The following is a 16,478-nucleotide window of genomic DNA, read 5'->3' as shown; positions in this document are numbered from 1 at the left end:
CGTCATTCATGATAGATTTCCGATCAGACACTGCCTATTGATTTTATCCTCGATAGTTTTTTTTTTTCCATTGTTATCCTTACTTTTATAATCTTTCAAGTAAAATATTTAATTCCACGTAAGAATAAAGCTTGTTTTTTTTTACAAATGTACAATTTCGCAGAAAAATAATTAATTAAATTAAAAAAATATAAGTCATGAAAAAAGATGTCTTTTTTATTTTGATTCACATGATCTTTGGAAATTTCTATGATGGACGATTGCGCGTTGTGGAAAATATGATGGAGATAGATAGACAGATAGTTAGGACATATAGATAGATAGATAGATAGATAGATAGATGGATAGATATAGATATATAGATAGATAGAGATAGAGAGAAAGAGAGAAGGAGAGAAAGAGAGAGAGAGAGAGAGGGGGGGGGGAGAGGGAGAGGGAGAGAGAGTTAGCACGATAAATCATAGGGTGCACCGACAAAAGGGACCCGACGAAAGGGCCATCGCCATAAACGTATAAAGTAATTACGGCGTTGCATTCGTGGCGGCATAACGGCGCCGGTCGAGCCATTCACGAGGATTCTCATCTATATGAGGACTCTATGTATCACATATGCGTACGTAATACGTGCGAGCATCCCAGCGAAAACTCCCCGCCAAGCTGCGCGCTGATGCTCGCGTAATTCTCACCATGCCGAAATCGAGGCGCTTTCGTCGAACGTTTCCACGACGAGGATTATGTTCCATTGCATGCATTATCGGTATAATAACGCGAGCTCGCATGTACGTACATACATACATACATACATACATGCATACATACATACATACATACATAGGAAAGTACGTACATACGTATAACAGAAGGCACGCCTAGAATCATTCGTACACACACGTGCACATGTACGCGTGCACGCGCTCACCTCACACGTACGTACAAAAGCCTTGGCTCCTATCGACAAATCGCGAAATCGTGAATTTTGCCGAATTAACCCACTTGCTGAAGTCGCGATTCCATTCGCGTTCATACGAGCGCGATACGGAAATTTGTGTCGGTCGAACGTTATCACTTTACGATCGATGACGTAAGCTACATGAATATTGGAAGGAACGATCAATTTGAAGTAAAATTTACTGAACTCGGTGGCGTGATAGTTTCGATGATATTATTAATAAAAATATAGTTCTCGCGTCGCGTATGTTGAATATTTCATTTCATGCGATCGCAAATCCATTAGACAGACAAAAGGACAAAGACATTTATACATTCGTATTATACATACTCGAAATAATGCACTATAGATATATAATACTATAGTCAATATGTTTCGAGAGCATTTGTTCGTCAGCGAAGAAGCCATTAGTCGATTTATCCGGTGATTTTAAACGACGATCAAAAACGTTTCGTCCCGCTACAGGAATCAAATATCCACCACGTGTATTATCGCTATACTTATTCGATGGATAAGCGAAAGGGGAACGCGACGAGGCAGAATGGGGAAGACGGGATTCTCCAGAGCATCTCTCTACGGGACTGTGAATTTCATCGAGTTACCCACGCTCTTTCTTATCCCACGTTGAGGAATTCCATTCATATTCATACGTACCCGATTCAAATGCGTATTATGTCTGTCAAAGGTGCAACGCGGTACTCATAGTTGTCCCGAGGATAGAAAGAGAGAAATTGAAAACGGATAGGGAAAAGGTGCGAGAAAGAAAGAGACAGACGTGGATGCCTTCATAATAAAAAAGGGGAAGAGTGAAAGGCAACCTCTTTCTGCTCGAATCCGTCTGGTCAAAAGATGCACGCTATTTTTTTCATGAAAGAAGGCTAAATGCAGTACCTATAAACTTTCTTGACACGGAATTTACAATATGGTAGATTAAATGTAGAAAATATGTAAGAGATATTTCGAAGATTCACCATTTCTTTCTTTCGATTTCGTTCTATTGGTAGGATTCCACGGGAATACCCTAACGACAATAAATAAAAGATCATAAAACTAAATGAAAATAGTCGGGAACACATGACTCTGGTCGCATTTAGAAATCTCTTCGAACTAGATGAATTTCCATACGTCTCTAAATGGTCCCGAGCAAGTAAGAAATCCTTCTTTTCGACAGTTAAATCGAGTGAAAAAATAAGAATACCTATCCGTAGAGCTACGAACAGGTCCGTTTGCTCGCGAACCGATGTATTATGTATACGGAATAAATGGAATAGAGAGGAGGAGCTTCTAGCTTCGGTCCTTCGAAACCAATAGGGCGAGATAACGGTCTTACCGTGGAACATATTGCTTGGCCCACGTTTGTGCGTAATCTTCTTCTACCCGTTTGCCTCGCTCACCAGTCCACATTTTTACCGTCGCGGATAAGTTCGGACGGAAGACTTCGCAAGCCGAACAGCAACAACCCCTTTCTAGATTTCGGCAACTTTTCAAAGACTCCTGCTGACGTTAAACGTTAACTTTAATGACCCGCAAAAGTGAACAATCTTTCGGCACTATAGAACATGGAATGATTAAAGGGAAGAAAAAGGAATATCGAATGCACAAATCTGAGATATGAATACGATTTGTCAAGGTAATAATACGCTTTGAGATTTATAGGACGATTTTGCGTAACGAAAAACCAAATAGTATTGTACAGAAAATATTGTACGTATAAGAATCTAACCAAGTACGAGTAAGGAATGAAAGTACGATTAAATGAGCATAAAGCATCATTCAAAAGATATGGGATCGATAAAAGAAAAAGACAAAGAGAAGAAAAAAAAGCGAAGATAAATCGGTACAATCAGCAGTTTTATTGAAATGGCTTTGACCAGACTCGATTCTCTAAGAGTAGCAGTCATAGCCGACGAATGTAACTTGGTACGCCGACTGTACCGGCAAAGTAACGGCTTGCGCTAAGTATCTCAGCATACACATCTTTCCCTGGGCATTTCTCTCCAACTCGCCATCCCACGAGTACACCGCCGTCCTTTCTCTCGCCCTATCCCTTCTCGGTTCTATCCCTTGAAGCTCCCTTCAGCCGTTCGTCGTTCCCCGAACCCCGCTGGGCGTGCTGAAATCGCGCGCTAGGAGGCCGAATGTATTTCTCGAAGGGCTTAATGTTGGCGAAAGTGGAGGTGCGGCACAATAGTGGCGTTCGTGGAGTGAGAAGGTGGCTGAGGGGTGAAGGAAGAAGCGTCGAAGTGGTGCGAGCATAGTCATTGTACAGAGGATGCAGCACAGTCCCAACCATAGACTTGTGTGTCCTATTCCTCTCTCTATCTCTCTCTCTCTCTCTCTCTGTGTATGTGCGTCTGAGTGTGGGTGTATTAAAGAGCGCACGATACCTGCGCTCCCCCAATATAAGCACAGGAGCAATGGAAGAGTAAGATGTTAAAATTCCCTTATCAAACACGTCCTAAACAGAGCGTCGACGAGCGTATCTCGCTGTCGATAATTAACTCGAAACTCACATATTCCTGTATTATTAATCTTCTTTCCTAGAATTTATCAACAATGAAGTAATCGGATATCTGTAATTTTTTCGTTGTTCCTTGATCGGCCTCGTTAGCGTTGAAAAGCCAACTCGTTTATTTCTTCACGAAAAGAATGACTGTCGATTTCTATTCTTTTTACTTAATCTCCTTGAAACACATTGGAGTCTCTTCTCTAAGTTCGAAACTCTAACGAAAGCTCGGCTAAGGTGAATATTTTACACGTAAATCAAATCTTGGAGGGAATATACGCTGAAGAAAGGGTGGTATAGGATGGAGAGGTGGGAACCTAAATCGAATAGAAACGGCGCTCGTGCAGCACGCTCAAGTACGACAGCCACCAACTCGCTCTCTCAGTCAATCCAGAGACCCTTTTCCTCTCTTCCTTTTCTACTTCCCTCTCCACGAGGCTTCTTCAGTCCTCCAAACTTCCTTTTCTTGTATCCCCGTGCTCACCGTTGGGCGTCACGTGCTAGTGGGGTATATTCCTCGAATATCTATCGACTATTGAATTTCTGTCGTGCGGCAACGATGTATCCGTTATCGAGTCTATTTACATCGGGGGATTCAATGCGGTGCAAGCAACCTCGTATACGTCGTTTCGAGACGCTGCAACTGCATCGAATTATTTGAGAAGCTCGTTCCTTACTTATCTATTAATTTCGATTCTTTCTGCGATTACTAAGAGTTTCTACAAGAATTAATTGTTTTAATTTATCGGAATCGTTCGTCTCGACTAAACGAGTTTTTTCCTTTTGATAAATCTTCATTATGTAAATGGTACACTTGTGTTTTTTTCCTCTCATCTCATCCGATTCTTAGATGATAATTAATATTCTTATTTAGCCGAGCTTTATACGTACAGCAGTTGCCCGACGGAGGAAAAGCTAGCGCGCAAAAGAGTAAGAACAGGGTTAACGCGTAACGCCTCACGGAGCGATCAAATATTCAGTGGCACTTCTTCATCATATCTCGCTAGTTCTTCCTTTATTTATTTGTTTGCTACGTCCTGGGAGAATATAGAGAAAAGCTTTGACGACTTCATAGTGAAACGAGCGAGAAAAAGTCGCTGTATCGTTCCTTTTTCTTGTCGCCTGGGAACACTGCCAATAGACTCTCACCCAGATACGATTCTGACTCGAAAAGGCACGCGTTAAATTAATAAATTATGAGGACTTTTTCGTCTGCTGGCTCGAGGCCGAATCACTTCGAATACGTGATCCTGAGTCTTGTTCGAGATGAAAATTTTGTGACCCTAGTCTCGCGGCTTTTAGAAAGAATCGCCAAAAACTAGGAGGGAGAATGTCAATAGAGATAAGGAAGTTTTCCTTTTGAAAGAATATGCGGATATTTTCGTAAAAAAGGTTTTGTACGATCAATGAAGGCGTAGGAAAAATAAAAAAAAAATTGAACAATATCGTTAAATATAAAAAAAAAAAAAAAAAATAAAGTAAATCATTAATGATACATGAAACTACTATCATTTCAACAATGGGATGGTAGATATATTTACTGGCTCTCTCGGTAGTGCTTTGACGACAGTCGCTAGATAGCTCTTTCATCCGGTAATTAGCCAGAGAGCTCGAGGAGTTATCACCTGGTGCGATCGTGACTCATGTATGCGTGTTTCGTGTACGCGCTCGCTCGTACACTCGCTCGTCTAGCGAGCTCGAGCACTCCATTCGGTTACGCGCGATATCGTCTACTCTTGTCTTTAATTAATTAACACCATTCTCGAATAATAATTATCGAAATGAAAGATGGTATCTCGATTGGCTTATTTATTGGAACGATCCGATAAAGGATCTACTAACATCGTCCGGAGCCACCAGCGTTCATTCTCTATCTTTCTCTCTCACACATACACCCACCCACACACACACACACACACACACACAGAGAAACGATTTCATCGCACGCAAGCGCGCGACTTGTACGTAGGTAGATACGTAAGCTCGCTTCTCGGTCGTGCTGCTGGCCGGTAGCGATATCTAAACGCGGCTCTACCCTCGCGTAATTGATTCATAAATTAATTTGCTCGAGCAAGCTCATATTTACGGCTTTTAATTACACCGAGTCTAACGTATCCTGTTCCCATTTCATGGTCGAGCACGCTGCGCTTCCACCGTGAAGACATCTCTCTTCGTGAGACAGATTCCGTCTTCATACAATGTCCACAGACGAACGTCCTTTTTCAATTTTAATACCTGTTCGTGTCTTTTTTTATCTCTTCTACCTTACCACATTCGATCGTACTAAATCATTCACAGAATCTTTTTCTTCGACGATCACTTGAAAGACCGATCGATTTTTAATAAAATAATTTTAATAAAGTAGCTAAATATGAAACAAAGAGAACAATCTTCCGTTTTGAAACTGAAAGAGTTCACTTGGCATGCATTCCATGAAATATCGAGTAGGTATAAGTTATGTGTTCCGGCTAAAGCAATCGATTCAATTACGCCCTACGCTGTGATTCGAAATAGGCACGAAAGCTCTCGGATATACGAGTAGTTCTACTAGGTGGCGGTGGCAACAGTCATGGCAAGAGGAAGAGAGAAAAAGGAAAGTGGAGAGAATCGGACGACGAGGCACCTCCCCCCCCCCCGTCCAACATAGGTCGATTCCAGACTCGTTAGACCGGTACAAACCACAGAGCATGGGCCCTGCCACAGTGAAACATGTGGACCTACCTAGAAACATATGTATATGTATATACACATATACGTATACCGACGTCCCTTTGCATTTGAACTTTCCTCCGATATTAAAGCTGGGGCAATGGGATTGCGACGATTGGTGGCGCGCAACTACCTGCCTGCTGCCCGCTCTACCGATAATTATGTGCCAATTAAATTTAACGACTGTCCATTATTCCGTTTCGCGAATGTAACGTGAGCAGCCCTCCTACCAGCCGTTTTCTCGAGCTGATTCGATACTCCCTTCCTCTCTATCTCTTTCTCTCTCTCTCTCTCTCTCTCTCTCTCTCTCTCTCTCTCTCTCTCTCTCTCTCTCTCTCTCTTTCTTCTGGCCTAGCTGAACCAATGCATCGGTAGCAGCAACTATCCACATCGAAATCCAATTACTTTTTAATATCGCTCGGACGAGCCTGGAATCGAGTCGCTTTTTGCGGATTCCATTCCGCGTACGGATTTCGTACGAGAGATAAAACTGCAAAAGATTCGTGCCAGGGAATAAATGGCTCGAGTCCCTTCCTTCTCCGACACCTTCCTTTCCGTGTACATCGCTTGTCAGAAAATCTTTCTAGACCGTTTATTCCGGACGATTCGAGGTTCGACCGAAACGACCAATTTTTCTTTCATTTACAGAGACTTTTTCTGCATACGAAGTGTGCGTGACGTCGCATAAAATTTCCTTCGAACACTCACACATCTCCTATCTTTGTTTCTCTCGATCTCTGTAAACGTTTAAATTGCTTTTAAAACTATATCCTCGCGCGACCAGTCGAGCTTGACGCTCTTTTGCTACTCATCAAGAATTCAAGCGTTTCGACCACAGATTAACCCGTTCCACGATTTCTGTTTGCTACCGCTTTCCTGCTCCATTAAAGAAGGAGTGAGGGAAAGCACAGCGTCGACTCGTTTTTTTACTCTCTCAGCCTAATTACCATCACTAATTTAAAGAAATATTCGATGCTCCGCATTTACGCGCGGTAATGCAATTATTTGCTGAAACGAGTTTGATCGTGTCGACCAGTACACCGACACCAAAGGTTTCTCTTCTTTCGCAAATAACCTACCGAATGTATTTTTTGTCAGGACAAATTGTTCGTACCAAATGTTTACTTTTTATACTGCGTAACCTAATCTGCGTAATACAATTACCATAGGATTTGATCATTAATTGATCAATTAAATTGTCGTCCGATCAATTTTCCTTATTTTTTTAATGTCCCTTTTCATGAAACGAGAAAAAGGACAAAGTTTAAAGATAAGCTTCGTTTTGATTGAAACTTATTGGTTTATATAGCGATTTCCAATCATGCGTGCCTTGTTGGGAATTCGCTATACACACACATAAAACTATATATATATATAGTTTTGATCAACAGCATGCTGAGAATTGACGATTTTCACGACACCCTGCCATTCTCATACAGGACTCAATTATGTATCGACAGTTCCAAATACGAAGAGAAGCGTAACTCGCAACACGAAATGAGCTTCATACTGTATTTCTAACATCAAGTTCGAGGACTCGTGGGGGAACGTGGAACGTCGGAGTTGCGGATACTGGGACGAGTCGGTTAGGGTGAGCACCAACACAGAGTGACCACTAAACACCTAACAACCAACAATTGCAGCCAACATCGAACACTGATAAACCAATGAAACTAAACCAACCACAAGTCACATTGTAACGGAGCTCAGCGAACACCGAAGACATAATATATCCAACGACGTACGTATACATATATGTGTACATATGTACATATATGTATAAGTACCAAATGCAAAATATGAAATAACGTAATAAATACAGTAACGAACGCGAAGAATGCAACGTCGATTCGAACGACGATGATATACATCATTAGGTAACATATCAGAATTCTATTATTTCGTCGCCTCAAGACATAAGCATTCTTCGGTTAACGTTTTCCTTTGTTATCTCGCAAGATTCTCTTGCAATGTTATAACATCAAGTTTTCAAGATTAAAACATCGAGGAACACTAATTGTGAAACACGTGAAAACGTAAAAGTGATACAGTCCAACATTTAATAAGGATGACATATCTTCAGAGAGACACCGAGTAGGGGTATGGTGACGTACCACATCGAGTACATTGAGAACGTGGTTCGCGCGGACGACTCTAGTAGTGGTAGTTGTTGTTACATTGTGTGTTGTGGACGTGGCAAGAAGAAGAAGAGATGGAGGAGGTGTGCGGCGCCCCCGGCCAGCCGGTCGCCCGTCACACCCTGAAACAGAATAAGGTTGTCACTCCCCATTGAAATCGCCAACCACTCCGTACCTCAATATCGCCTGTAATCAACATCTAAAAAATTGTGCATAAAAGAAAACATCACTGGATACCACGCATTAATGTTGATAAAACGAAATATATATATATATATATATATATATATATATATATATATATATATATTACAAATGGGAAAATAATAGATCTAAATAGGAAGATAGGAAACCGATTCGTTTTTTTTCGAGAATAGCCATTCGACGAGACAAAGCCTCTATCGAATGAAATCTACAACATCGATCTCCCACCTCCATCACTTTGCGGAGTATACCTGAGAGGAATTAAGCGGAATCAAAGTAGTAGAATTCGTTTCGAGTCTCGAAATCGAATTCCATCGTATACCGCTTTTCCGCTTTATTTTCTGGGAATTCGAATAGTGCAAATCGATCGCGTTTGTTACGATTCGACTTTTTCAGATATACCGTCTATACACTTCCGTTGCTTCCTATTCTCATAGAGAGTAGAGTACCGGCGTGAAGTCGTACTCGGCTAGAGGATTGGGAGCCGAAAAAAGGGGCAAGGTTTTATATCGAGAAAAAGGGGATTTCGGATTTGCCGGACCGTGTCCACCCATTGCATCGTTTACGTCCAATACAAACAAACGAGCTAGATAGAAGGACATAGCGAGGGAAACAGAGAGAAAGGGAGAACGGAGAGAGCTAAAGGGCTGAGAAACGGGAGCAGCGACCGGGATTTTAACGTCGAGCACACTCGTTTCGAGTCGATAGGTCCACTTCGGCTGCTTGGGAAGCAGTCGACATGGTCCAGCAACTTCTCTTCCTCTTCGATCCTACCCTTTTGCTCTAACAGCTAAACCATCACTTTTGAATCCATAAAGAGAACGAGTCGTCCTTGCCTATTCATAAATATCGGTTAAAATCGACCGTGGATATGTTCACCTGGATACGCAAAGTTTACTTTTCACTAAATCCCGAAAGACGACTATGCACAAAGTTATCATAAAGAGGAAGCATCGAAGGGATTCTCTGCGACATATTCTCTGTATTTCTCTCGGAGTACTTTTTCTCTCGAGATACACTAAAATTTCAACATACGAACCTAACTCGTCTTTTCAGCTATGTATCACCCTTGTTTCCCTTTTGCCTTTCTCTTTCCCTTGCTCTCTCTCTCTCTCTCTCTCTCTCTCTCTCTCTCTCTCTCTCTCTCTCTCTTTCTGCGATTCCAAGGCTCTGGTATTATTAAAATCATTATTTCCGTCCGTCTCTCAGTATTCATACTGAAATAAATAAACTGTACACGGCAGGAGAGAGCGAGAGAGAGAGAGAGAGAGAGAGAGAGAAAGAGAGGGAGAGAACTGTATTACTTTCAAGGGACGCGGGAAATGGGCTCGCGTATATACCAGGAGACCTCGCAAATGTACAGAAACGAATAGGCGGAAATATTACGAGCGGAGAGAGAAAGGAAAAGCGTAAGAAGAAAATGGAGAAAGAAAGAAAGAAAAGAGAGTAAAGGCGTTGTGGAGTTCACTTTGTATGCAGGCAAGAGTGGCGGATCGAGCGACCAAGGAAGTTGCATTATATCTATGTGTTAGTCCTATGATTCTTCTTAGTCTTTCTTTTTTCACGAGGAAAGTTCACAGGTGGATTTAAGCTTTACTTTGTTCTAATAGTCGACAAGATTCGCGGCCGAGACGATAAGGAATTATTTTCCGTGTAATATGAAAGAAGTTTTAGCGTGCCATTGAAACAAAATGTAACATACTCGCGCAATGTGGTCTGGTATTTGCAAGGAAAACGCAAATGCATTACGATGTTATTATTGACGCAGTACGCTCAAAATAAAACAGAATGGGAAGAGAAGGAAAGTCCAAAGGATAAAGTTAGATAACGATAACAGGTTGCCATTCGCATTCGCAAACGTCAATATCGTTTGATAGCGAGCGCATGAAAAAGAGAAAACAACCATCATGAAGTTAAACGCGAGACCTTCATGCTCGTCCATTCGTGGCGGAGATAACGAATGGTACAAGTCGAAATAGCCACACCTTCACTAAGACGAAATACGCGCACTCGATCCGTGCTTCACCGGCTGGCTACTGCTTTCTACAGTGCGCCTTGCACATACGTGTTTGCGTTGCGAAAGCGCCATTCCAAGCGGAACTAACGGTAACGAACGGTTACGAACGTAAGGGACCGGTTCGCAGAGTAAACGACATTTCACTCGAACAGCGTCACGCTCACACTAGTCGGCCAGCCAGTAAGAGGAAATAGAGGGAAAGAGATGGAGAGATTGGATGGACGACTGAATCGGTGAGAAGCGTAGGTACGGATCGGTGACTCTTAAACTTTAGATACGAAAGGATGTCCACGTAGAGAAGAGAAAAATTCTAATGTCAAAGATATCGAGAGGCATCGTACGTAGCACAGTCGACTTTGAAAGTTTCAAATCTGTTCGATCGATAGAAAACGTTTCTCTTCCTCTCCCTCTCCCTCTCTTATAGTAACGATCCTGGTAGAACGATGGAGAGGGCACGTTCATGGTCGAGATAGGAGTATCGTGAGAGTTCCCGAGTGACGGACGATTCTAGTGCGCAATGGCGCGCGACATCTCTAAACTTCTGGCAAGCCCGGCGCACTGAGTGCGTTTCGCTGGTTTATAGCGTGCTCGTGGTTTAACGGATTCCGGGCGTTCGGTCCTGCTACAGCATCATCCACTCGCAGGCAAGCGTTGTTGCTTCGAGAGGGCAGCCGGTTCTTCGAATTGTACTGTCTCTCAGGCCGGTGCCTGCATCTGCATCTGCATCTGCATCGAGCCGGAGGTCGGATAGTAAATTACACGTTGACTAGAACTGACAACCGCAATGCGTGCCATACGCGACCGTCGTGTACTGCCCTCTTCTCATTCTCACACTGTACTTCCTGTACAAGACGGCGTGCGTTTATGCGTGCTTACTCCTATATTATCGAAAACCGCTGAATTATGAGATAAAGTATCTTATTGAAGACGAAAAAAAAAACGCGATATTCTCCGGTACTAGCAGTTTACGCCGTATCGTATTCCTACTCTACGATATTAAATCAAGAAATAGATAATGAATCCTACCGATCCCGACATACATACTTTACGGGAAAAGTTATTTATTGCGAATTCAATTCTTTCATAAATTCTTTAATCTGTTACGGAATATGGAGCATTTTATTCCTGCAATTGAAAATTTCATCGTTCGTAGGTATTATATTTTCCAATTTCAGATGATAAGATTGACATTTAAATTTCAAAACGCTAGAATATACAATGAAACGTCCAAGGTTTATAAACGTATCTACCTAGCATATCGTAGCACCTATAAAGAGAAGCGCGCAAGCGCGCGCGCGCCTTCACACCGTCTTTTCTTTCCGGAAGACGGCATATTACAAAATCCTACTACTGGCTGGCATAGACCCCGCCGACATTGACTAGGCTGCTCGCCGTACACGTGGGTATCAGTGCCAAACACCGGTAGTTATGTATATTAGGAGCAGTAAAACTGATGCAAATTTATTTCGAAATTCTGCGCCGCTCTCGTAAAATCGTTTTAAAACTACCCTCGTAAAACGATTTGAGACCTTCTCCGTTCTTCTCCCTCTTCCTTCTCCGTTACTTTTCTGTCCTTTTCTTCCTTCTTTGCTCCCACGGGAAGTACCGCTTCGAGGCTTCAAGCCGGAAAGGCGTATCACGTCTTAAATAAATCGTTCACTTTCCGCCTTTAAAGCAACGACCTTCTCTTTCGACGTCGTAGAAATGCATAGTAGTCGATACGATCGTTTCTCCTATATCTTCAATTCTCTCTCTCTCTCTCTCTCTCTCTCTCTCTCTCTCTCTCTCTCTCTTGTTTTATTTTTAATTATATACGATAAATAAATATGAGAGGCATGAAACCACGAATCAACATTTTTAGACCTTAGATACATCTCGTATAAACAAGGAATACCTGAAACACAATCTATGGCGGAAACGAAATTTGTTCCGGAGGCAAACGAGGAACTTTGGCGTTCGTTTGAGATCGTGCTGGAACAAGAGCGAGAGAGAAAGAGAGAGAAACCGTGGTCGTTGAAGGGGAACGAAAATTTAAGGGTAGCCGTATATTATCGCGATGAAGGGATTGTCTGAGGTTAACTGCCAGACCTTTGTAAGAGAGTGTGGCGCGAGCAGGCGAGAGCGAGAGACAGAGAGAGAGAGAGAGAGAGAGAGAGAGAGAGAGAGAGAGAGAGAGAAGTGGAAGGAGGAAAGGTAAAAGAGGTTGGAGGTTGCACTATGAATATGCTGCCATTAGTCACACGCCGAACCGCGCCATAGAAAGAGAAATAGGTGACACGAGTTTCGCGGAATTGCGCGCCCTATTGGTATCCCCAGGGTACCGCGGGAGTAACGTGAACAATTCCTCGTGAATGCGCATTTGTCCCACCTCCCAACGACGAGCTCTTCTGCCGCTAGGCGGGTTACTGACTATTATACCCCTTCTCCCACCACCGTCTCCCTTCCCCCCCCCCATCGCAGATAGATAGGAACGAGGAGAGGTGCTAGAAGAGAATAGGGAGAAGCGGTATCCAAAAGGTCGATAAAACTTACTCAAATCCCCAGCAAGAAGCATGCCGTGGCATTTCTGTAGTCCACAAACTTTAACAACGGTACCAAAACGTCCCTTCAACACGATCCTTCCAGCCACTATCCAAATTCTCTGTCTTATCACAAAGCTACGTCGTTCGAAACATTAGCTCTCTAAGCGACGACCCTGTCACCGACAGACTTTATCGTTACATCTCAAAAGGCAGCAATGAAACGGTTAACTAAATTACTATATGTTACCTGTCACTCGCAGACATTGCTTCTCCCTTCCCTCCCTCATTCTCTTGGATACAAACTATCTCTGTCAATGAGCCCTATCCTATTCTCATGGATAGTCGGATGTTCTTCCGTTTTGGATACTACATTCAGCATTTGGAAAAGCCTCGAAAGCACTTTGCACGCGATATTCTTGTAAACGAATAGAGAACGGATCGAGACTATAGAGAAGGAATGAGAGAGAAAGAGAGAATCGCGTCCGTGACTAGTTGCATTCGTGTACTCTATGGTTGATGTAGCGGCCATAAACGTGGCTCGTTAGTGTCAATAGTTATAACCGCAGAATTGCTATCTGTGGAAACGTAATTCTAAAATCAAGCGACGCGAAAGCAACTTGACACTGTTTCCTGAAGAATTTAAGAGACGTGCTCGATCCTTTATTTGAAGTAAATTCGATATTACATTAAAAAAGGAAACATATATTTTTATATAACGTTATATTTGATGCCAAAATGTCATATTAGGTTCTCTATTTCTCAATGGCGATGGTTCACATCTGGTGCCCCTTATTATATCGTCTACTTTGCCTCTGATTAAACGAAAGTTCGTTTCTGTCGGCTTCAACGTCTTGTTGATCGTTTTTTGCAGTCTGTTCGTGTTGAACCACAGCTCCTCTTCGCCGTACTTATTCGTGATCACTTTAATTCCGCTAACGTACTGTAAAGTTTCCTCGTCTTGAGAAATTATAACGATATTCTCAGGGGCGAACGGTTTCTCTATGTCCCAACAAGCGATAGCCGTTAATTGGACGAGTTGAAAAAATATAACACCTCGTCGGGAAGTCGCCTGTACGCCGGCCTGGCTAGCTCGCTTGTAATTTGAACGAAATATAACAGGCTCGCGAAATTCGCTTTCCTTCAGCGACAGCGTGTCCATGAATTTCTGGTAATAACTAGCGAGCGAGTTGAAATACAGATATCTGAAAGTATTATTACGGGTCATTCATTAGCAAAAAAAGAGAACGTACGTTCGATTCGTTCAGGTTCTACGTTCCAACGCGAATTCGATCTCAATCGTTTCGAGGAATTATCGTACCGTGTCGGTGATCGACAAAAGGGCAAAGCGAAATGATCCAAGATATGTTTTGAGACACGACCAAAAACCGGTTTTCGTTCATGACAATTCGAGCTTACAAAATACGATCGAGTTGAGAATTTGATCGACGCGAAGTATAATTTGCCAATTTATTGGAAAACGAATTAAAGTGCAAAAAAAGAGGAGAAATATAAGAGAAGAACCTTGAAAAGCAGTGACTCGAGACGAATGCTTATTAACGCACCTGTGATCGTAAAATCCGACTGGCGAGAGCGACATACCAAGGGTTCCGTCGGTCAGATTGAACCACTCCCCGGCAATCGTTATGTTCATGGCATCCTCGTCCGGACCAAAAGCATTGCCGGCCGTGTTCGAAAGTCGCCAAGAATTATTTTTGTAAAGATCATACACGAAAATGCCGTTCTGATCAACATCGGCAACGTAGAGGTACGCGTCAAAGCACGCCTTACCAATGTCCACGATTGGTGTGACTAAGGCTGCCTTCCCATACAATACCTGATCAGCGGGTATTATGTATCTGTGGATCAATTCATCTTTATCTAAATCAAATATCAGGATCTTCGTAGGACAGACGGCATTTCTTCCTATCCTTCCAGTATCCACGACCCATAATCGATTGCACTCGTCTATCTGGACATTTTATATCGTAAATTATAACGATCTTTCAAGAATAAATTTTAGAAGAAAATTTAATGAAATGTCGGGCTAAACATACAGATAAATCTGTCGTGCACAACACTAATTTGAAAGATTTTAATTAATTAGTAGAAACAAAATATAGACGATAGATAATTATCATCTATTTAGTCCGACTTTATGGCTTTACATTTGAAAAGAAATGTTCGATCATATTTACCGCCAGTCTATATACGGATATAATGCTGTCGCAACCCGACACAGTCGTGTGCCATTTCCAGTTAGGATAAGGAATTAACAAAGGGCCACCTGGGCCAGTTAAATTGCTCAGCACAGAAAGAACGATCGGAGTACCGTGTAACCATTGTGGACTTGTGACAAATACTCGTCCATGTCTATCGACGTCAACGTCTTGAGTAAATGGGTTGCCGAGAGTAAAATTTCTTCCGGTCAAATGAACGGCTGGATAAACCCAGTCCAGGTACTTCCATTGATAAACCACCTCCAGATTAGAACCTTCGATACGGTCGAACAATTTCAAGAGAAAAAAAAACAAACTTAATGAGACTTTCATTGCTTCTGGTAATTTTTTCACACACTTGTAAAACAAACGATCTATTATAAAACTTCACTCGGGTTTTTCTATATCGAATTACGAGGGAATTCGATCCTCCGATATCTTAATGTAGCAGATTCTTTCGAAAATCCTTGTCTCAACTGTGTCCGCGAACGAAACCACACTGCATCGCAGAGTGGGTAAGTGGATATTCTGAACAGTAGCGTAAGATGTTTCTCCAGTACTGGTACCAGAACCGGCCAAGCGCCCCACTATTGTAAGTTTTTTTCAGATTATCTACATCACGGCGCCCTACTACTTTTCCATTTATGCTAATCGAAAAGTCTGGTACGCGTGCGACTGGATAGCTGCCAGATGGTCCATCGTGCGCGTTATGATTCGTCGAGTTATCAGAAAACCATGGATATTCCCAGAACAAGAAGGCGCGATGTTATCCATAGAAACATGAGTCGTATAATAATGTGAGCCAACATTCTTCGTTTAACGTAATAAAATTTTCCTTTTATTTCCTTAAACGTTATAGTTAGACTTAAATAACCGGATACTAGGTAGTTATATAAAGATGACGCAAATACTGCGTTATTTCAATGCGTTCGGCTTATTTAAAGGCTCGTAATATTTTTAATTAGCGAGAAAAACTCATACTGTTTAACTAATGGAAACGTATATTAATTACACGCATGCAAATCGAAAAACACTAATGGAAAGATAAACCAGTTTTTAATCGCGTAATATCGATGAAAGAGGAATGAATACAAGAGAAATTATGTCAACTATTAGCATTTCATATAATTTCCTTGTTTCTAAAGGGAAAGAAGAAGCATAAATGATTTCTAAAGAAGTTTCTTTATTTAGAAACAAGTTCTAATACCGTGAGTCAA

General features: G+C 42.0%; 2 protein-coding genes across 4 annotated transcripts in view; both read right to left on the bottom strand.

The window, feature by feature from the left end:
- Window positions 1-16,478, bottom strand: part of LOC124429223 (CUGBP Elav-like family member 4) — a 462,839-nt gene that overhangs the window by 327,517 nt on the left and 118,844 nt on the right. For 2 of the 3 annotated variants that reach the window (XM_046974223.1, XM_046974229.1), the window contains one exon: window positions 8,279-8,424. The exons of the other annotated variant lie outside the window; for it this stretch is intronic. The gene's annotated coding sequence lies outside the window, so the exon portion shown is untranslated. The remainder of the gene's footprint in view (window positions 1-8,278; window positions 8,425-16,478) is intronic. 3 annotated transcript variants of the gene reach the window in all.
- Window positions 13,672-16,056, bottom strand: LOC124429222 (protein yellow-like). Its single transcript, XM_046974217.1, has 3 exons — window positions 15,241-16,056; window positions 14,608-15,014; window positions 13,672-14,247 (listed from the first exon to the last, which is right to left on the bottom strand). The coding sequence occupies exons 1-3, from the start codon at window positions 15,592-15,594 to the stop codon at window positions 13,764-13,766; spliced, it is 1,245 nt and encodes a 414-aa protein (XP_046830173.1). The 5' UTR covers window positions 15,595-16,056; the 3' UTR covers window positions 13,672-13,763.

Source organism: Vespa crabro, chromosome 14 (assembly GCF_910589235.1).
Source record: "Vespa crabro chromosome 14, iyVesCrab1.2, whole genome shotgun sequence".
Lineage (NCBI taxonomy): Eukaryota > Metazoa > Arthropoda > Insecta > Hymenoptera > Vespidae > Vespa > Vespa crabro.
This window is presented reverse-complemented; position numbering and strand designations above follow the sequence as displayed.